General features: G+C 46.9%; 1 protein-coding gene across 4 annotated transcripts in view; it reads left to right on the forward strand.

Annotated features, from left to right (window-relative positions):
- Positions 1-21,823, forward strand: part of lrrk1 (leucine-rich repeat kinase 1) — a 139,487-nt gene that overhangs the window by 92,851 nt on the left and 24,813 nt on the right. For all 4 annotated transcript variants that reach the window (XM_052040605.1, XM_052040607.1, XM_052040606.1 and 1 more), the window contains 6 exons: positions 1,043-1,214; positions 2,666-2,835; positions 3,815-3,954; positions 7,183-7,432; positions 19,733-19,902; positions 21,399-21,596. In XM_052040605.1, the coding sequence (XP_051896565.1) occupies positions 1,043-1,214; positions 2,666-2,835; positions 3,815-3,954; positions 7,183-7,432; positions 19,733-19,902; positions 21,399-21,596 (1,100 nt within the window). The remainder of the gene's footprint in view (positions 1-1,042; positions 1,215-2,665; positions 2,836-3,814; positions 3,955-7,182; positions 7,433-19,732; positions 19,903-21,398; positions 21,597-21,823) is intronic.

Consider the following 21,823-nt stretch of genomic DNA (forward strand, 5'->3'; position numbering starts at 1 on the left):
TAATGCTGGTGGATGTATGTACCTAGATTTGCTAAGGACATTTGATGAGGCGCTGCCACAAAGGTTGTGGTGGAAAGTAAAAGCTCATGGTGTAGGTAGTGACATATTGGCATGGACAAAAGATTGGCTGGCTAACAGAGGAGGCGTATGTCAGTCTTTATCTGGTTGCCAAGATGTAACGAGTGACGTGCCAATGCTGGGACCTCAGCTCTTTACAGTCTAAATAAAGGACTTGAATGAAGGCATACTGCTATATAAAAATGGCTGCTGAATTTGCAGGTGACCAAAAGGTAGGTAGAAAAATTTAGACACACGAAATTCTGCAGATGCTGGAATCTGGATTTAGTTGTGAAGAGCACATTAAGCGGATACAAAGAGATATAGATAGGTTAAGCAAATGGGCAGAGATCTGGCAAATGGAGGGTAATGTGGGAGATGTGAAATTGTCCATTTTGGCAAGAAAAATTAAAAATAAAGAAGCATTTGCTCTTAACGTTGAGAGATTGCAGAGGTTGAGAGGTGTCCAACTGCATGATTTGCAAAAGGCTGCTATGCAGATAAATGGGTAATTAGAAAAGCAAACAGAATGTTATTAATTATTGCAAGGGGAATTGAATACAAAAGTAAGGCGCCTCTGCTTCAGTTATAAAAGGAATTGGTGAGAACACATTGGGCAGAGTGTATTGGTTACTTAATTAAGGAAGGATGTTCAGGAAAGCTTTACTTGACTGATATCTGGAATGGGTGGGTTGACTTACGAAGGTTACATGAGGGGTCTTAAGAGGATGGATGTGGTGAGGAGACTGTAGAATGAGGGGTCACCTATTTAAGAGAAAGATGAGGTGATTTTTTTTCTCTTAGATGGTACTGAGTCTTTGGAACACTCTTCCTCAAAGGGTGGTGGAAGCAGAGGTAGACAAGCAAGGAGTGAAAGGGCACTGCAGGTTGAGATGGGTTTTGGAGCAGTCATCGTTACAGTAGGAAGAACACGGTAGGTGTGCCCCAGACTAACACATGGAACCATGCCTTTTTTTTTTACCAGTTACCTGCTCCCACATCTATTGCCGTCCAAACCGGGAATTGACATGAGTAACCTGCGGAGGAAGGGCACCAACACCATCGAGAGGCTCTTCAAGATGAACTTTGTGCCCATTGGTTTCTGGCAGCGTTTTATTGCCCGTATCCTGATCAGCCTTTCAGAAATGGATGCACAAGTATGAACTCTCCCCCCTCTCGCCCTCTCCCCCCTCTCGCCCTCTCCCCCCTCTCGCCCTCTCCCCCCTCTCGCCCTCTCCCCCCTCTCGCCCTCTCCCCCCTCTCGCCCTCTCCCCCCTCTCGCCCTCTCCCCCCTCTCGCCCTCTCCCCCCTCTCGCCCTCTCGCCCTCCCCCCCCTCTCGCCCTCCCCCCCTCTCGCCCTCCCCCCCTCTCGCCCTCCCCCCCTCTCGCCCTCCCCCCCTCTCGCCCTCCCCCCCCTCGCCCTCCCCCTCCCCCCCCTCCCCCCCTCCCCCCCTCTCCCCCTCCCCCCCTCTCTCCCCACCCACCTCTCTCCCCACCCCCCCCCCCCCCCCCCAGACCTTAAAGGTCAAATTTCCAACCCTGTCCTCACGCCATAACTGAACCTTTGACCTTCCCTAACCTTGAACCCCCAGCTGTCTCTCAACCTCGAGCAACTCCTCCTTACCCAGCCTCTGCCAGCCCACCACCCACAATCTGGAATACAGGTCCATTAGTCATTTCTTGGCAGGTTCTAGAAATCTAAAATAAAGTCCCAAAATGTTGGAAATTATTAGGAGCTCAGGCAGCATCTATGGAGAAAGAAACAGGGTTAACATTTCAGGTCGATGACCTTAAAATGTACATGCAAGGCTCTGATGAAAGGTCGAGAAGCTGAAATGTTAACGCTGCTTCTCCACGGACACTGCCTGGTCCACTGAGGATTTCCAGCGTTTCCTATTTTCATTATCTGCAACCTTGTGCTCATCTGAGGGAATGAAGTGTGTGTTTTCGGTGCAGGATCCATTGAGCGTGAGGGTAGCGATGTGCCCCATGGAGTATTACTGTGAGACCATACACAAAACATGCTGAGGTCCCTGTATGTTGTGGATTGCAATGGACATTTTGAGGAACAGAACATTCTAAGCTGACCACCTTTTGTCGGGTGATTTTCTAATTAAAGTTTAAAACCTAGGCATTAAATTGCAGCTGAAATAGGTAGTTGGACATTTTCTTCTGAGACAGTTTTTCTTTCAAAATAAATCAAAATAGCCTGGAATAGAAACAGAATTTTAGTTTGAATTCCTTGCAACAATGAATATTCTGCAGGTCAATCAGCGCCCGCACGACAGTGACAGGTCAAAGACCGACAGCAGCGTTTCAGCACCTTTGCCCAGTCCGTAGATCCAAATTAACCTCGATATTTATGGGAAATTGCAAAGGGTTCAGGAAAAATCAGCCATAATTTAAGGATAGGCTGAAGATGAATGTGTGTGCGCGCAGCGCTTGTCATGTGTTTCACTTTGTAGAGCCCTCCACTCTGCACTGACCCCTGACCACCACACCTCCAGCTTACCCTAGCAAGTTAGTGTGGGGGCCTATACACAGATGCTGTGTGTGATAACCAGTTACTGTCTTTGCCTGTAACCCTTCCATCTGCTCTCTCGACCAGCTCATTGAAAACGAAAAGAATCCAAAACGAGGCCGAGGGAATCGGGCTTCGGTTTACAGCTTCACGGGGTCACAGCGTCGCAATCGCTGCAGCACCTTCCGAGTAAGGAGAAACCAAACTATCTACTGGCAAGAAGGTTTGCAGTTGAACTACGATGGTGGGTGTCTAAGGTAATCACCTTAGTAGTCATTGTGGCCAATTGAACTTCTGTCAGCTCATGAGACTTGGAGGTTTCCTGTGGCTTAGAACCATAGAACCATACAGCACAAAACAGGCCCTTCGGCCCACCATGTTGTGCCGTCCATCAAACCACCCTCACACTACCTAACCCCTTCCTCCCGCATATCCGTCTATCTCACATTCTGCCATATGCCTATCCAACAAGCTCTTGAACCTGTTCAACGTATCTGCCTCCACCACCACCCCAGGCAGTGCATTCCATGCACCAACCACTCTCTGGGTGAAAAACCTCCCCCTGACATCTCCCCTGAACCTCCCACCCGTAACCTTAAAGCCATGCCCTCTCGTCTCGAGCATTGGTGCCCTGGGAAGGAGGCGCTGACTGTCTACTCTATCTATTCCTCTCAATATTTATCATGTCTCCTCTCATCCTCCTCCTTTCCAGTGAATAAAGCCCTAGCACCTTAAGCCTCTCCTCATATTCAATACTCTCTAATCCAGGCAGCATCCTGGTAAATCTCCTCTGCACCCTCTCCAACGCCTCCACATCCTTCCTATAATGAGGCGACCAGAACTGAACACAGTACTCTAAGTGTGGCCTAACTAGAGTTTCGTAAAGCTGCATCATCACCTCGCGGCTCTTAAACTCAATCCCGCGACTTATGAAAGCCAACATCCCATTGGCCTTCTTAACTGCTCTTTCCACCTGTGAGGCAACTTTCAATGAACTGTGAATCTGAACCCCCAGATCCCTCTGCTCTTCCACACTGCCAAGTACCTTGCCATTTACCCAGTACTCTGCCCTGGAGTTTGTCCTTCCAAAGTGTACCACCTCACACTTCTCCGGATTGAACTCCTTCTGCCACTTCTCAGCCCAGCTCTGCATCCTATCAATATCCCTCTGATTTGAGAACCTAACTAGGCCTGGTTGTGACTCTTGAACCTGAGCAACTCTCTCCCTTCCTGCAGTGTGGAATCCTCGGAGGTGAACTGGAAAAGGAAAAAAAGCGCAGGAATAAAAATCATGTGCCAGTCGGACACACGAGATTTCTCAGCGGTGGCGTTCATCACTGATCATGTCAATTCTCTGATCGATCAATGGTTTCCAGGTAAGACCGGGACTGGCTGCCTTGGCTTGTGATGCTGCAGCTCATTGTGAAGCTCTCAAGCTCACAAGTCGAAAGGTTGTGAGATCGGTGAATGTCCACTGAATGTCTTGGCCCATGCTTCATTTTGGCATTGACAGAGGGTTGAGTGAGACATTGAACCAAAGTCATCTGATGAATATAAAAGGTTCTATGGTATGTAAGATATATTTATTAGTCACATGTACATCGAAACACACAGTGAAATACATCTTTTGCGTAGAGTGTTCTGGGGGACAGCCCACAAGTGTCGCCACTCTTCCGGCGCCAGCATAGCATGCCCACAACTTCCTAACCTGTAGGTCTTTGGAATGTGGGAGGAAACGAGAGCACCCAGAGGAAACCCACACAGTCATGGGGAGAACGTACAAACTCCTTTCAGACAGCGGCCCGGAATTGAACCCGGGTCGCTGGCGCTGTAATAGCATTATGCTAACCACAGCACTACTGTGCCTGCCCAATGGTATGTTTTAATTTTCCTGGGTATCCAGCCAATCTTTATTTCTCAATCCACATAAAAATACATTATTTGGTCATTAAAATTGTATCAATGACTATTTGGGCCTCAGCTGGAGTGTGTGCAGAGATCCAAGCATCACAATTCAGGAAAGATGTGAAGGCTTTAGAAAGCCTTTACAGAGGACGTTTACCAGGATGCCATCAGGATGAGGGACTTCAGTTATAAGGAAAGTGTGGATAACTTAGGAATGTTCCTAAATTCCTTGGAGGAGAGATGGCTAAGAGTGGTTCTAATTGATGCTTTTGCAATTATGCAAGGCTTTAATGCAGCAGATGCAGAAAAAATTGTCTTTTAGCAAATTGTTCAGTAGCCAGAGGTCCTGAATTCAAAATTAACAAAGCATCTAGAGGAGATATGAGGGGGAGTTTTCTCTGGATTGCAGAGATCTGGAATTGTCTTCTTGAAAGGTGACGAAAGCTGATTCCATTTAATGGTGTTGAAAAGGGATTTACAGAGCTACTCAACCATAAGAAGAATTACAGATTGAAATTGTGGGTGTGGGGATAAGCACAACTTCTCTGTGAAGGAACCAGCACAGACAGAAAAGGCCAAATATGACCTCCAATGCTGCAGCTTTTCCGGATTCTATAATTATCACAGCTTACATTAATTGTTAACAGGGCTTGGACATGGCAGGCTGGTCAATAAAGTAAACCCCATGATGAGAGGGACAAATTGGATCCAAAATTGGCTCAGTGACAAGAAGCAAAGAGAAATGATTGATGTGTGTTTTTGTGACTAGAAACGTGTTATCAGTGGGCTTCCACACTCAGTACCTTGCTTTGTGAAATATGTGGTGGCTCAGCGGCTGAAGCCACTGCCTGGCAGATGCAGTGACCCAGGTTCAATCCTGACCTCTGGTGCTGTCTGTTTGGAGTTGTATGTGACTGTGTGGGTTTCCTCCCAAAGATGTGCTGGTCAGAAGGTTAATTGGCTGTTGTAAATTACCACCAGTGTCACTGTTGTCACTAGAATCAGTGGAGGGGGAGTTGATCAGTATGTGAGAGAGAATGGATTACAGGGAAATAAGTGTGGAAATGAGATTGTTGACAGCCATATAGACTTGGTGGGCTGAATGGACTTCTGTTGTAAGAAAATATAAGAAAAAAAAATTTTAAAAAGAAATCTGTTAATGATTTAGGGAGCATGATAAAGAAGGTTGCAGATAATACAAAAATTGGTCATGTGGTGGACTGAGGAGGAAAGCTTTAGACTGTGGGAAGATCTGAATGGTCCAGTAAATTAGGGAGATAAATGGTAATCCAGAGAGGTGTGAGATAATGCACTTGGAGAAGTGCAATAAGGTAAGGTACGAAAATAATATGTACAGTAAATGGGAGGATACTGAGCTCTGTGGAGGAATAGAGGGACCTTGGACCGCATGTCCACCATTCCTGAAGGTACCAGGCCAGGTCAGTTTGGAAGTTAAAAAGGTATATGGGATATTTTATTGCCCAAAGCATGGAATACAAGAGCTATGTAATACGAGAATTAAATACTGTGCACACCACAGCTTGGGTACTGTCGACAGTTCTGGCCACCCCATTATGGGAGAGATGTGATTACACTGGAGAGGGTGCAGAAGAGGTCCGTGAGATTGTTGTCAGGTCTGGAACATTTCAGCTGTGAGGAAAGATTAGATAAGCTGGGGTTCACGGGAAAAGTGGAAGCTGAGGGGAGGCATAATTGAGGTGTGTGTAAATAAGAGGGATCTTAGCAAGGGGATAAAAAAAAACAAGGAACACACATTTATTTGAAGAACGAAGGAAAGAAGGGAAAGGATTTTACCCAGAGGGTGGGGGATGGGGGGGGGTGTCTGGAACTCGCTGCCTGAAGGGGTGATGGAGGCAGAAACCGCCATCACATTTACGCAGTACTTCGGAGTGTACTTCAAAAGCCAGAAGGGTTTGGTCTGTAACCAAAAGGGCTCCAGACCCAGTGCAGGAAGGTGGAATTAGGCTGGGGAGCTCTTTTTCAACTAGCACAGACACGATGGGCTGAATCTCCTCCTGTGTGGTAAAGTTCCTATGATTCCTTTCCTGTTTTATGAACCTGGTTTATAGCCATGACGGCTTTGACACAGCGAGTCTCTGCCCCCACCTCAGCTGCCTGTAAGTGGTGTTTAGACCACCTGAGGCCCGACTAGTAGGCCCCTCACCAAACCCTTCTGGATGCCGAGGGTCAGCACCATCGACCCACCAGAACCAGGCCAGCCGGTTGATACTGTGCCCAAGCCCCTGGAGCACAGATGTCAGCAGGGTCCCAATCCTGGAACATCATCACTGTGGGAGGAGCGGTTCACCACCACCTTCTCATATAACGTTAGGGACGGGCAGTAAATGCTGTCTTTGCCCATGTCAATCATGTCCTAAAATGGAAGCTCCCCAGTCCATTGACTGCAGACCAACTCCCCGCGGGAGTAACCTAACTAGTTCTGCCACCCTGTTCTTTTGCCACGGCCCTGCAATTTTTTATCCAATGTGAGAGAGGCAGCAGTGCGTAAATATTTAAACCTATATTTTTTTTTAAATTACCACTAATTTAAATACCTGAGTTTATTTTGCCTCCTTGCAGTTTTGAGTCCTTTCTTTCTATTTTTATTTTGTCCCTTTCCGAATGTGAAACTCTAAAATTAACATGATTCTGAGTTTAACCCCTTGTGTGCCCTGCAGCTCTTACAGCCACGGAAACAGATGGGACTCCCCTGGTTGAACAGTACGTTCCCTGCCCTCACTGCACCCGCACAACCATGGGGGAAGCACAAACCCACTTCCAGGGACAAGGCCTGCATTACTTCAGCATGGAGGACTGCCTACTCACTGCCATTGAACACACGGACATCGAATGCCCGAACCACCCGACAGCACCCGTACCCCTGGATGAGTTGGTTCCTGAGATCTTCATGACAGATTTCCCAGCCCGGTAAGGACCAGGGGCAGCCCTCGGAGTTGGAATAGAATGAGGGAATGTCCGGGTGGAGCCTGAGCTATAGAATCCTTTTGGACCTTACTATAATCTTTTAAAAATTGACCAAAGATATCTATAGGGATATATAAGAGTAAGAGCGGATTGAGGAGAGGGAGAGGAATGTAAGTGGGGAGGAGGAAAAAGAGGGGTAGTAAAGGGAAGGACCATTGACTCGAGGAAACAGGCCCTTCAGCCCATCAAGTCTGTGCTGACCATCTAGCATCCATTTTTACACTAATCCTACCCGTACACATTTTATTCTCCCCACATTCCCATCAACTTCCCCCAGAGTATCCCATTCACCTACACTCTAGGGGTAATTAGGGACCATTTAACCGACACATTTTTGGGATGTGGAAAGAAAGAGGAGCACCCAGAGGAAACCAGCCCAGTCACAGGGAGAACATGCAAACTCCACACTGACAGCACCTGTGGCCAGGATTGGACTGGGGTTGCTGGAGCTGTGGGGCAGTGGCTCTACCAGGGAGGGGTGGGAGAAGAGAAGGGAGAGGAAGATGGTAGTGAGGCAGATTGAGGGGGGAGGGTAGGTCGTGTGGCTGGGAATGGGATCACAAGGTGGAATACCGGTGAAGAGGGAGTTGGTGGAGGGGAGAGTGTGTGTGAACCGAGGGGCGGCGGGAGAGGAGGGGAGGGGGTGCTGTGAACCGAGGGGCGGCGGGAGGGGAGGGGAGGGTGTGCTGTGAACCGAGGGGCGGCGGGAGAGGAGGGGAGGGTGTGCTGTGAACCGAGGGGCGGCGGGAGAGGAGGGGAGGGGGTGCTGTGAACCGAGGGGCGGCGGGAGGGGAGGGGAGGGGGTGCTGTGAACCGAGGGGCGGCGGGAGGGGAGGGGAGGGGGTGCTGTGAACCGAGGGGCGGCGGGAGGGGAGGGGAGGGGGTGCTGTGAACCGAGGGGCGGCGGGAGGGGAGGGGAGGGTGTGCTGTGAACCGAGGGGCGGCGGGAGAGGAGGGGAGGGTGTGCTGTGAACCGAGGGGCGGCGGCAGGGGAGGGGAGGGTGTGCTGTGAACCGAGGGGCGGCGGCAGGGGAGGGGAGGGTGTGCTGTGAACCGAGGGGCGGCGGCAGGGGAGGGGAGGGTGTGCTGTGAACCGAGGGGCGGCGGCAGGGGAGGGGAGGGTGTGCTGTGAACCGAGGGGCGGCGGCAGGGGAGGGGAGGGTGTGCTGTGAACCGAGGGGCGGCGGCAGGGGAGGGGAGGGTGTGCTGTGAACCGAGGGGCGGCGGCAGGGGAGGGGAGGGTGTGCTGTGAACCGAGGGGCGGCGGCAGGGCAGGGGAGGGTGTGCTGTGAACCGAGGGGCGGCGGCAGGGCAGGGGAGGGTGTGCTGTGAACCGAGGGGCGGCGGCAGGGCAGGGGAGGGTGTGCTGTGAACCGAGGGGCGGCGGCAGGGCAGGGGAGGGTGTGCTGTGAACCGAGGGGCGGCGGCAGGGCAGGGGAGGGTGTGCTGTGAACCGAGGGGCGGCGGCAGGGGAGGGGAGGGTGTGCTGTGAACCGGGGGGCGGCGGGAGGGGAGGGGAGGGTGTGCTGTGAACCGGGGGGGCGGCGGGAGGGGAGGGTGTACTGTGAACCGAGGGGCGGCGGGAGGGGAGGGTGTGCTGTGAACCGAGGGGCGGTGGGAGGAGAGGAGGGGAGGGGATCCTGTGAACTGAGGGGCGGTGGGAGAGGAGGGGAGGGTGTGCTGTGAATCGAGGGGCGGTGGGAGAGGAGGGGAGGGTGTGCTGTGAACCGAGGGGCGGTGGGAGAGGAGGGGAGGGTGTGCTGTGAACCGAGGGGCGGTGGGAGAGGAGGGGAGGGTGTGCTGTGAACCGAGGGGCGGTGGGAGAGGAGGGGAGGGTGTGCTGTGAACCGAGGGGCGGTGGGAGAGGAGGGGAGGGAGTGCTGTGAACCGAGGGGCGGTGGGAGGGGAGGGGAGGGTGTGCTGTGAACCGAGGGGCGGTGGGAGGGGAGGGGAGGGTGTGCTGTGAACCGAGGGGCGGTGGGAGAGGAGGGGAGGGTGTGCTGTGAACCGAGGGGCGGTGGGAGGGGAGGGGAGGGTGTGCTGTGAACCGAGGGGCGGTGGGAGGGGAGGGGAGGGTGTGCTGTGAACCGAGGGGCGGTGGGAGAGGAGGGGAGGGTGTGCTGTGAACCGAGGGGCGGTGGGAGAGGAGGGGAGGGGGTGCTGTGAACCGAGGGGCGGTGGGAGAGGAGGGGAGGGGGTGCTGTGAACCGAGGGGCGGTGGGAGAGGAGGGGAGGGGGTGCTGTGAACCGAGGGGCGGTGGGAGAGGAGGGGAGGGGGTGCTGTGAACCGAGGGGCGGTGGGAGAGGAGGGGAGGGGATGCTGTGAACCGAGGGGCGGTGGGAGAGGAGGGGAGGGTGTGCTGTGAACCGAGGGGCGGTGGGAGAGGAGGGGAGGGGGTGCTGTGGATCAGATGGGCAGGGATAGTGAGGAAATGAGGGGAGAAAGTTTCAGAAGAGGGGAGAGACGAGCTGTGTGGGTGGAGGAGGAGGAAAGAGGGGAAGCAATAGTTCTGTAGTTTTCAATCTCTCCATTTGTATATCAGTGGGTGACGCTGGTTGACAGGCTGGGAACAGGGAGAGCTGGATGCCATGCAGTGAAGCTGTGGGGTGTCCTGTGGTCAAACTGGAAAATCAAAACATCTGTCTGGCTGGAGGGACAAAGGAGAGCAGCTGTTGATAGGTCAAGGGTCAATGACCCCATTTGCCACCCCTCCCAGACCCGGTGGCGAGTACCAGTTCTTGCTCCCGTCTAATTGCATGCCTCTAAGTTCTAAAAGTGGAGACCTCTTTGCCTGGTTCAGTGGGTGTGACTCTTCCTTCCCAATCATAGATGTCACTCCTGGTAATTCTTGACATCAGCAGCTCCACTGGGAATACCTAGAAGGAAGGAGAAGAGGGAGAGTCTGATTGAAAGCTCCACTTAAGCCGCTGCCCTGCCCTACACTGACTTCCAGTCCGGTGCTGCTAGTTCTCCTATTATTGATTTCAGTGCAGTGTGAGGTTGGGTGGGTGTAAAGCAGCTGACCACTGCCTCTTCCTCAGTACTCCTGGCTTTGGGTGATCTAACCTCCCGGAGCAGAGCCAGTAGAAGTATATGACTCAGCAACTTGGGCTTGCTGGAATTTAACCTCCCTAGGAAAAGGGAGCTTCAGAGTGAGGGACTGCCATTTAGTGAGCTGACTGTCACAGGCAGGGCTCATCTGAAGAGGTGGCTGGAAGTGAGGCTGTCAGAGTGTAACAGGTGGACACAACTCCTGGGGCAAGGACTGTACAGACCTGCCTCTGAAATCTTGTCTTCACACATTGTGCTTTTGCTGCAATGCAGCCCAGTTATTCCTCGCTGTCTTCCTCACTGAGGAAACCTGCTGCATCTTGATCACGGTGGTGCAGCTGGTAGAGCCGCTGCCTCACAGCTCCAGTGACCCGGGTTCAATCCTGACCTCAGGTGCTGTCTGCGTGGAGTTTGCATGTTCTCCCTGGCACTGCGTGGGTTTCTCCCCCTGCGTCTCAAAAACATGTGGACTGGTCGGTTAATCGGCCATGTAAATTGTCCCTGGCATGTAGGTGAATGGTAGAATCTGGGGGGACTTGATAGGAATATGGGGAGAATAAAATAAGTGCTTGGTGGTTGGCATGAACTGGTGGCCCAAAGGATCTGTTTCCATCCTGAACGACTCTATGACTCTACAACTATCTTAGGGCTTCAGGGACAAAAGAGATTCCAGATGTTGGAATCTGGAACAACAAACAAGATGCTGGAGGAACTCACCGAGTCAAGCAGCATCTGTGGAGGCAAATGGGCAGTCGACATTTCGGGTTGATATCCTGCATCTGGACTGACAGGCAGAGGGGAGATAATCAGTCCAGCTGGAGGGTCTGGTCCTGAAACATCAATTGTGCATTTCCCTTCACAGTTCCTCTGGCATCTTGCTTGTTATCTTGAGGTTTTTCCTGGCATTGATCTGTACGGCACTAACCAGTCCTCAGACACAGCCTCTGACTCGGGCATATCCATGATGCCACTGGCCCACTGGTGAGGAGAGCTAATGATTGCTAGTCTTACAATTAATTCAGCGGGAAAATCTGTAATTAAACATCAGGCGTGTGTAAAGAGGAGATGATTTGGGTTCAGCAGCAGGCCTGTGAGGAGGAAAGGTGGACCAGCCAAAGTCAACACGCCCAGGATGTAATTAGTAATTGGTTATTTATCGTCATGTGTACCGAGATACAGTGGAAATCTTCTGTATGCAGAAAGATCATTCCATACATAAGTACATCCAGGTATTTCAAAAGGAAGAAAAATTATAGGAAGGATGTGGAAGCCTTAGAGAGGGTGCAGAGGAGATTTATCAGGATGCTGCCTGGATTGGAGAGCATGTCTTATGAGGATAAGTTGAGTGAGCTAGGGCTTTTCTCTTGGGAGAGGATGAGGATGAGAGGTGACTTGATAGAGGTGTACAAGATGATAAGAGGCATATATCGCGTGGACAGTCAAAGATTTTTCCCAGGGCGACAATGGCTAACAAGAGGGGACATAAGTTTAAGGTGACTGGAGGAAGATATAAGGAGGATCTCAGGGGCAAGTTCTTTACACAGACAGTGGTGGGTGCATGGAACGCACTGCCGGCAAAGATTGTGGGTCAGATACATTTAGGGACATCAAGAGACTCTTAGATAGCCCCCCATTTCTCTATCATTCATGTGTTCTTTACACAGAGAGTGGTGGGTGCATGGAACGCACTGCCGGCAAAGGTTGTGGGTCAGATACATTTAGGGACATCAAGAGACTCTTAGATAGCCCCCCATTTCTCTATCATTCATGTGTCTATGTAGGAGGGAAGGGTTAGATAAATCTTAGAGCAGGATAAAATGACGGCACAACATTGTTGGCCGAAGGGCCTGTACTGTGCATATATAGTGTTACAGAGAATGTGCAGTGCAGGACCATGACAAAGTAGATTGAGGGATCAAGAGTTGTCTTTATTGTATAAGAAGTCCGCTCAAGGGACTTAGAACAGTCCTTGAGCCTGGTGGTACGTGTTCTCAAGGTGATCGGTGGAGGGCAGGAAGAAGCAGAAAGAGTGGGTGTCTGAGAATACAGACAAGGAGCAGGCGGAGTGTAGAAGGATCTAGCAGGGGAGTGAAAACAAAATAACAGTAGACCGATCAGTCCCTCACCTTTTACACTATTCAATAAGATCACGGCTGTTCTTCTACCTCTGCATCACATTCCTGCACTCATTGATCCCCTCGTTATCTAAAAATCTGTCAGTTTCTGTCTTGAATGTAGTCCACAACTCCGTAGCCTGCTTGGTCAAGAATACCAGAATTTCACATCAACTCTGCATCTATCCTGTTAAGCCTCATAAGAATTTTGAACATTTCAAAGAAATTACCTTTCATCCTTCTGAACTCAGGAGAATAAGCTTAATCTCTCCTCCTATAATAAAGCCGTCATCTCAGGAATCAATCCCGGCGAACCTTCTTAGCAATCTATCACACTATCACCTTCCAAAGGTAGGGAGACATTATGTCCGCAGTATTTCCAATGTATTCTGCCAGAGCCTTGGGTATTTGGAGCAGGACAACTACTCTTGTACTCAAATTGTCTTTCAGTAAAAGCCAATGTCCTGTTTACCTTCCCAATTGCTTGCACAGTGTAACACAGCTGGTAGAGCCACTGCCTCACAGCACCAGAGACCTTGGTTCAATCCCGACCTTGGGTGTTGTCGATGTGGAGTTTGCACGTTATCCTTATGACGGCATGGGTTACCTCCGGATGCTCTGGTTTCTTCCCACATCCCAATGATGTACGGGTTGGTAGGTTAATTGGCCATTTAGATTGTCCCTAGTGTATAGTTGAGTGGTAGGATCTGGGGGGAGTTGATGAGTATGTGAGGAATATAATAAAAAGGAATGAATGTAGGATTAGTATAAGTGAGTGGTTGATGGTCGGCACAGACAGTGGGCCAAAGGGCCCATTTCTGTGCTGTATCTCTCTATGACTCAGTGTTAACTTTCAGGAATGTGTGCACAAGGATATCCAGGTCCCTCTGACCACCAACTCCTTTCAATCTTTCTCTATTTATAAAAAAACACACCACTTTTCTACTTCTTTCTACCAAAGTGGATGACCTCAGATTTTTCCCCACTATGTTACACCTACCACTTTCCTTGCCCAGTCTACTTTTCCTGAAACCTCTCTCTGCATTCTCCTCACTGCCCACACTGCCACCTAGCTTTGTCTCAACAGCAAGTGTGGATGTATTACACTGGATATCCCCTATAAAGTGACAGAGATTGTGAACAACTAGAACCCCCACACCAGCCCTGTGGCAACTCACTAGTCACAGCCTCCCAGCCCAAAAATAATCTGTTTATTCTACTCTCTTTTTTTCTGTCTGTTAACTAATCCTGAGTATATTATACCCAACCACATGTGTTTTAATTATGTTTAATTATCTCTCATGTGGCAGCTTCTGCAAGTCCCAATAGAGCACACTCACTGTTCCCTGAATGGATTCTGCAAGTACAACCTTGAGGAACTCTAATAGATTTGTCAAACAAGATTATCCTTTCATAAATTCATGCTGATTCTGTACAATCCAACTGTTATTTGGAGATGTACTATAATATTTGTCTGGACTGTAACTTCCTGAAAGACCCTGCCTATCATTCTAAATTTCCCCTCACCAGAACTCACTCTTACACTATTTAGTTTAAAGATTGGCAGATAACATACGCGGGAACTCAAAAGTCTATTGTGGCATGTGAGTAATTCAAGTTTAGAAAGACAAGGAATTGAGCTGATTCAGGACCAGAATGGTGACGTGTATATAGAGACAGTGGGCAAGACTGGAGTATTTAATGAGCACTGTGTATGGTTGTACCAGGTCATGGTTGTAGTGTGAGGCACTTTCCTGAGATGAGGATAAACCTGCCACCCATCAACCAGTTTTTCGATGAGTGAACAGAGTGTAATGGAAGCAATGTAGCACATGTCATTTTCAGAAGGTGTTTAAGAGAGTTCCACATAAAAGGTTGGTTAGCAGAACTGAAATTCAGCAAATGGTAAAGGGAATGTGAGTAAGAAATTGGCTGCTGTTTGTGATATATATTTGGACGAAAATGTAGGTGGGCTGATTGGTAAGTTTGCACATGACACAACAATTGGTGAAGCTGTGGATAGTGAGGAAGGTTGTCAAAGGATTCAGCAAGATATAGATCAGTCGGAAGTGTGACCAAAGAAATGTCAGATGGAGTTTAATCCAGGTAAGTGTAAGGTATTACACTCTAGGAGGTCGAATTTAAGAGGAAAGTATGCAGTAAATGGCAGGACCTTTAGGAGCATTGATGTACAGAGGGATCTTTGGTGTAAGTCCCTTGCTTCCTGAAGACAGCAACACAAGGGTGGTAAAGAAGGCATATGGCACACTTGCCTTTGTCGGTTCAGGTGTTGAGTATAAAAGTCCATAAGTCATATTGCAGTCGTATTAAAAATTTGGTCAGGGTACCTTTGGAGTATTGTGTGCATTTCTGGTCACCACACTACAGGGAGAGTGTAAAGGCTTTGGAGAGGGTGCAGAAGAGGTTCACCAGGGTGTTGCCTGGATTAGAGAATATTACCTAAAAGGAGAGGTTGGACAAGCTCTGATTGTTTTCTCTGGAGCATTGGAGGCTGAGAGGCGACCTGATTGAAGTATAAAAAATTATGAGAGGCATAAACAGGGTAGATAGAGTCTTTTTCCCAGGATGGAAATGTCAAATACTAGAGGGTATAGGTTTAAGGTGAGAGGGGGAAATTTAAAAGAGATTTCCATGGCAAGTTTTTTTTATATAGAGTGTGGTAGATGCCTGGAATGCACTGCTAGAGGAGGTGGTGGAAGCAAAAGCGATAGCAACGTTTAAGAGGCATTTAGATAGACACGTGAACAGGTAGAAGATATAGACCATCTGCAGGCAGATGTGCAGTTTAAATTGGTATCATGGTCAGCACAGACATCATGGGCTGAAGGGCCTGTTCCTGTGTTGTACTATTTCTATGTTTTCTGGAACAGAAGCCGGAGAGTTGCAGTACATGGTTGTTTTACAGACTGGAAATAGACATTGGTGGTCCAAGAGGGCAGCTGGGGCCATGGCTATTTTTGATGTAGATTATTGACCAAGACTCAAGCGTGAAAGGTAAAATTTCCAGATTTTCCAATGACACTGAGCTCAGAAGTACGGGAAGGATAATGGTAGACTTCAGGAAGATCTTAGCTGATGGAATGTGCAAACACAAAATTTAATGCAGGAAAATTATGCATTTTGGCAAGAAGAATGAGTATAGATAGGCCCTTGAATGCTTTGGTTTTAAATGACAATTAAAACCATTAGTCCTACTTGGTGTTGAAAGATTAGAACATTAGTGCCCTGTGCAGGTACTGTTGAACTGACACTGAAGATGCTATTGTGTTTGAAATGGGATCACAATTGCTGCTCACAGAATTTGCACACTGGGACTTTGTTCCCAGGATTAAAAGTGACTTAAATTTCTAACTGGTACAGTTGTTTCACTAACATCACCTGTTAAACCCTAATACACTAATAGCATTGGCCACTTTCTTACCAGTATTGGTGCACACCAGCTCACTGTCCTGTCTAGTGGTGCCATTATGATGCTTAAAAAATTATTTATTTTTTATGTTTTTTACACTGATTAACTTGTTGGCAATATCTTTTATAATGACCATACATTTAGCTACAAGAACGGGCTTTCAAATGATCAATCACATCTGTTTGTGGACAGGTACTAAAGGTAGACTAGCCAGTGGCCTGACCAGGTACCTTGTGGTGAGAGGGTGGGGAAACTGGTAGTATTCTCATTTCCAGTTCAGTTGTAATGTATCATAGAAGCCAAAAGACAATGAATTTGGCCAAAGTTTTTTTTTAATAACCAGAAATACTTTTTTTTTTGCCAAGCATTAATAGCTGAAAAAATAGTCCTGAACGCAATGAAATCTAAGAAAGAAATAATTCAAAACCCATTAAAGACTAAATTCTACAATCCCAAAGGGCTGTGGGATCAGAGAGACCTGTATGTGCATGTACAGAAATGTTTGCCAATGGCAAAGCAGGCTGATTAATAAACCCTTCAGACACATAAGGAGTCCACTGGGCCATCTAGTCCATGTCGTCTCTCTGTAGAGCAGTCCAGTTAGTCCCATTCCCACTCTATCCCTGTTACCCTCAAAGTTTATTTTCTTCTATTGCCATTTCAATTCCCTTTTATAATCATCTTGGCTTCCACTACCCTTGTAAGCAGTGAGTCCAGGTCATTACCATTAAAGAACTTATTTACATTCCGCAACCTGTTCTTCTTTCCCAAAACCTTTAATCTGCACCCTCTCTTTGTACCGTCACCAATGAGAACAAAATTGTCTACCTTATCTAAATGATTCTTAATCTACTGCACCTCCATCAGATCTCCTCAACATTCCTTGCTTCTCAGAGTTGCCCCAGCTTGTCCAACCTAACTTTGTGTCACCCTCACTTTTTGCAACCTCAAGTTGAGTATCATCATCAAATTTTAAACTTTTGTTCTGTATTCCAATATCTATTTCATAAACATACACATCAGAAAAAACAGTGGTCCCAACACCAACCCATGAGGACACCAGTACTGATCCAGACACTCAGTCTGAAAAAGAAACATGTACCACAATTTATGCCTTGAGCCAATGTTTTATTTTATTCTATGAGGTTTCACTTGTTTCTACGGCCTTTATGTGTGGTGCTTTGTCAAACATTTCCTTAAAATCTTTATGGACAACCATTGTATTTCTTTCATCTATATTCCTTGTAACTTCATCAAAAAATTCATTTAGGTTAGTCAGACAAGATCTGCCTTTTACAAATAATGACTGACTCTCCTTAATTAAGTTAACCTTACACAACATCAAATTGACCAGCCTTACATTTACTTGGAAGATATAAACAAGGAGCCTTTACAAAACACTGGTCAGCCCGCAGCTACAGTATTGTTTCTAATATTGTTCAATGCACTTTAGCTAAGGTCTTTAGGAAGCAGAAAAGATTTCCTGGATTGGTTCCAGGATGAGTGATTTAGCTACAACTGAGGTTGTTCGCTGTGGAAAAGTCTAAAGCAGACTAAATTCTCTTAATCTAAACAGGGAGAATGTGTGGGATTGACCGCAGGATCTAAGGGAAAGTGTGAGGGAGTGGGATTGATTGGATTGCTCTACTCAATGGCCGTCTGTTCTGGAACAGTTTTATAATTAAGACAAGATAAGATATCTTAGCTTATCTACCCCACCTCACCCCATTCCCAATAATGGTGCTGGTGTTCCAAGTATGGGAGCTAATTCAGCAACAGTACAAAGATGTTTCTCTCCCCATTACTCTTCACCCACCACCAGCATCCCACCTCCCCCACCAGTGTGACCTTCTCAGGTGCCGTTGGCACGAGCAAGAGCTGGTTGGTTTGCTGGAAAGACTGAGGTTTGGGAGTGGGCTGGGAAGCCATGAGATGGGGATTCAGATGGACAGAGGGCTGGGGAAGAGCAGAAGGTGGGAAGTCAGTATGTGGAATGTCATTTGGGGTAGAATTGAAGAGATAGGAGAGAAGGGTTCAACAATATAAAAAGAAGGTATGGGAGAGGTCGCATTCGATAAGTGGGGGAGCAAGACTGTTAAACAGGCAAGAGGTGGAGCTTAATGCGGCAGGGAGGCGGGACAATGCGGGGGCGAGGCGGGGTTTAATGTGGTGGGGCAGCGGGACTTAATGCAGTGGGGAGGCGGGGTTTAATGGTGAGTGAATGGGATTAATGAGTGGGAGAGCTAGAGGACAGGTTTATCATTGAATCATAAAATTGTGGAGTTATTACCACACTGACTGAAGCCATTCAGCCCAGCAACCTCTCATTGAGCATTCTCAACAGTCCACTGCCCTTGATCTGTGGCCCTGCAAACTATTTCCACCCTTGTCTGGGGAGGCTTTCAAAGCTCTCAGAGAGGAGCAGCCAGAGCATGAGCTAGTTAAGTGACACCAGGGAGGAGCAGACACTTCACGAATGAGTGGAGTGATAACAGAGGAACAGTTGATGGAGGTGGAAGCTTGTGGGCCAAATAAAACTTGAGGGTTTCTCTGAGGGTAATCACTGATTGTTTGCATTTGTGTCACATCCAATATGATGAATGACCATCCCCCCCCCACCCCCTGCCATTTATAGCTGTGATTCTACAGTAAGTGCCCTTTGTGCTCTTGGTTGGATTCAGATTGGGTTTGATGTGTAAAATCCAAATAGTGATGGGCAGTTCAGGCTCGTCACGGGGAATCGGAATCCAAGCTGGAATCCAATAAATGGTGAGGGGGCACTGTAACTGCTGCCATGTGGTCAGGGATTGAGTGGTCAAACCTTCAGGAATGGTTCCAGTCAGATTTGGTAACTACTGTCTTACTGCAGCATCGGCAAAGATAACATTGTGTGGCAAATTGGTTTATTCTTGAATTAATAGACTCCTAAAAATCTGCTTCTGAGATCCCAGTGAAGAAATTTATGTGAAAGTAGGTCAGTGCAAAGAATGCACTTGATTTTACAAACTCTTCCTTAACTGCAGATTTACAAACTGCCTGTTGAAATGCACAGCAGCATGGAAATGTGGAAAACTCAACCAAGTAATACAGCGACACCAAACTCTCTCCTTCCAGTATTGCCATTTGAACAGCCAGTGATACAACAAGTCTATCAACAGCAACCAATCATTTTCTGAAGGCAGAGTCCCAAATTCTTGTTTCATTCGAATTTCAGTGGTTAGCACACAAAAAGATGATGATATTATGTCTTTGATTTGAGGTTAAAAGGTTTAAAGAACACACAATGTTTTGCTCATGAAGAGAACTTTATTTGCACAGTGTGTGGTTTGAACTGTCTGCAGATGTGGTGGAGGCAGGTTCCATGGTGGTCTTAAAAGCAATTGGATAAATATATAGTGGAAAGCAATTTGCAGGGTTACAAAGAAAGGGCTGGGAGATAGAACTGGTGAATTGCTCTGGTAGAGAGCTGGTGCAGTTGCAGTTAACAGAAGGGTCTCCTACTGTCATTCCGTAATTCAAAATGATCTGACTCTTCCGTGCTAACATTGATATAACTAGTTAACATCTTGTATCCTATTGTGTGAATTAGATTATGAGCAGTTTACTGCAATGTTCTTTTTGTAACCATATTTAATATTGTTTAACAGGTTGTTTCTGGATGTGAAGTGTTTGGAACAGAGTGAAAGTACAGACCAGGTTCTGGGACAAGGAGGTAGTGGTACCACTGTGTACAAAGCAAAGTACAGAAAAATGCCTGTAGCAGTCAAAAAGTTTCACTTCAAAAGTTATCAAGCACAATCCAGTAACCTCCGCAAGGGTAAATATAGTAACTTGCATTGCAATATGAATATGATCTTTGGTGTTGAGTTTTTACTTGTTTACTGTACAAGCGCAATATTAGTGCAATGGAAGTGGGATTGGTGAACCAGAGGAAAAAATCTAGGGTTCTAAAAGCTAGGAGAGTTACACACCAAATTACTTACAGTTCATGCTTTCCACATTCTCTCACCTTTGTTCATGATTCAGTTTGCCCCTAAAGCTGGGCATTCACCTGGGTTAAGCACAAGATTCACCTGATTCAGGAAAGCATTTGGAATGGTATTTAGTTTAGTTGTGGGTGTGTTTTAAAAGACTTTACATTTCATAAAATCAATTTCCCAAGAAATTGACCATTGTACATTAAAGAAACTATTAGAAAGTTCACTATGGTTTTATAAAATCATTTCTGGTCATTTAAAATCACAGGTGGAGTTCTCAACATGCTTATTAAAATTTCTAATTTCCATCCTAAACCCATCCCAAGTGGACACTCTTAACCACATCAAGGGATACTCCGCAATGTATAAAGGGAAACCACTTTTTATTACCATTTTTGACTGTAAAAAAAATTGTTAATCTTCAAAGAATTAACGCATCTAATTCTGATTCTGACGTAGATTACAAGACATACGTATCGCTTAAAGGCACAAAAAAATGACAGGGAAAGTAGGCCAGTCACAGCTAACGAGAAAAGTTAAGGGCAGTATTAGATTGAAGAAAAGGGCTTATAACATTACTGAACAAACTGTAACCCGAGGATTGGGAAAATTTCAGAATTCAGCAAAGCAGGATCAAGATGTTGATGAGGAAGGAGAAAGTCAAAAGCAAGGGCAGTCTAATGAGAAAAAGGAAAACAGACTATGAAAGCTTCTTTGTATAATAAAAAAAGAGTAGTAGGTGTTAATGTGGGTCCCTTACACATTGTGACAGGAGATTTATATTAGGGATTGGCAGAAACTTAAAGAAATTTGTGTCTAATTTCATGGAGAAGACACAGAGAAACAGGAAACAATGGAGAGCAGCAAGTCTAGAGTGTCTGAGGAGATAAACGTCAGCTACAACTCAAAAATAGTGACCTGTATCCCAAGGTTTTGAAAAGCGAGGTTGTAGAGATAGTGGATGCGCTAGGTTGTCATCTTCCAAAACTATAGAGCTGTTCATACAGATTAGAAGGTAGCAAATATAACCTGAGGGGGAGAGAAAACTAGGAACTATTGACAATTAGCCTGATATTAGTAGTAGGAAAATGCTGGAATCTATTGTTAAGGAAATGGTAATGAGATATTTAGAAAATGGTAATAATGATGTTAAGTCCAGATGGTGAGTAATTTAGAGAGAGGAACAGATATTGGCATTCTCTCCTCATTCCTGGGTCTGAGTCCTTAATCTCAATAACTAATTCCACTATCGAAGCACCAACCTAAATGTCTGGAGGTGCTCTTGGTCTCTGTTGCCCACCTTAATTGGAGATTTATTTTCCACCTTTCATTTTAGATTCAATGTTTAGGCACCTGGAAGCCTTGGAAGCATTGCGGAATTTCTCCGAGTTCCGGCAGGAAACCAGTATACTTCACTCCCTGCAGCACCCGTGCATCGTGGCACTGGTGGGCATCAGCATTCACCCGCTTTGCTTTGCCTTGGAGTTGGCTCCATTGGGCAGTCTCAATATGGTGCTAACCGAATACTCTAAAGGTAACGGAAATATAACACTTAAAAAATTAAATTGCATTGTGGAAAATGCTTGCTGTGGAAGCACAAATTATTGGGAATGTGAAGAAGGTTTGGACTTGGAATTAGTAATAAACTTTAATGTACTGTTCAAATTGAAAATTAAAATTGGATTTCAATGTAATTGTGGGATTTATTGTGGATTTGCTATTTAGATAAGATAATATATTTATTTATTAGCCACATGTACA

The sequence above is a fragment of the Pristis pectinata genome, chromosome 28, assembly GCF_009764475.1.
Source record: "Pristis pectinata isolate sPriPec2 chromosome 28, sPriPec2.1.pri, whole genome shotgun sequence".
Classification (NCBI taxonomy): Eukaryota; Metazoa; Chordata; class Chondrichthyes; order Rhinopristiformes; family Pristidae; genus Pristis; species Pristis pectinata.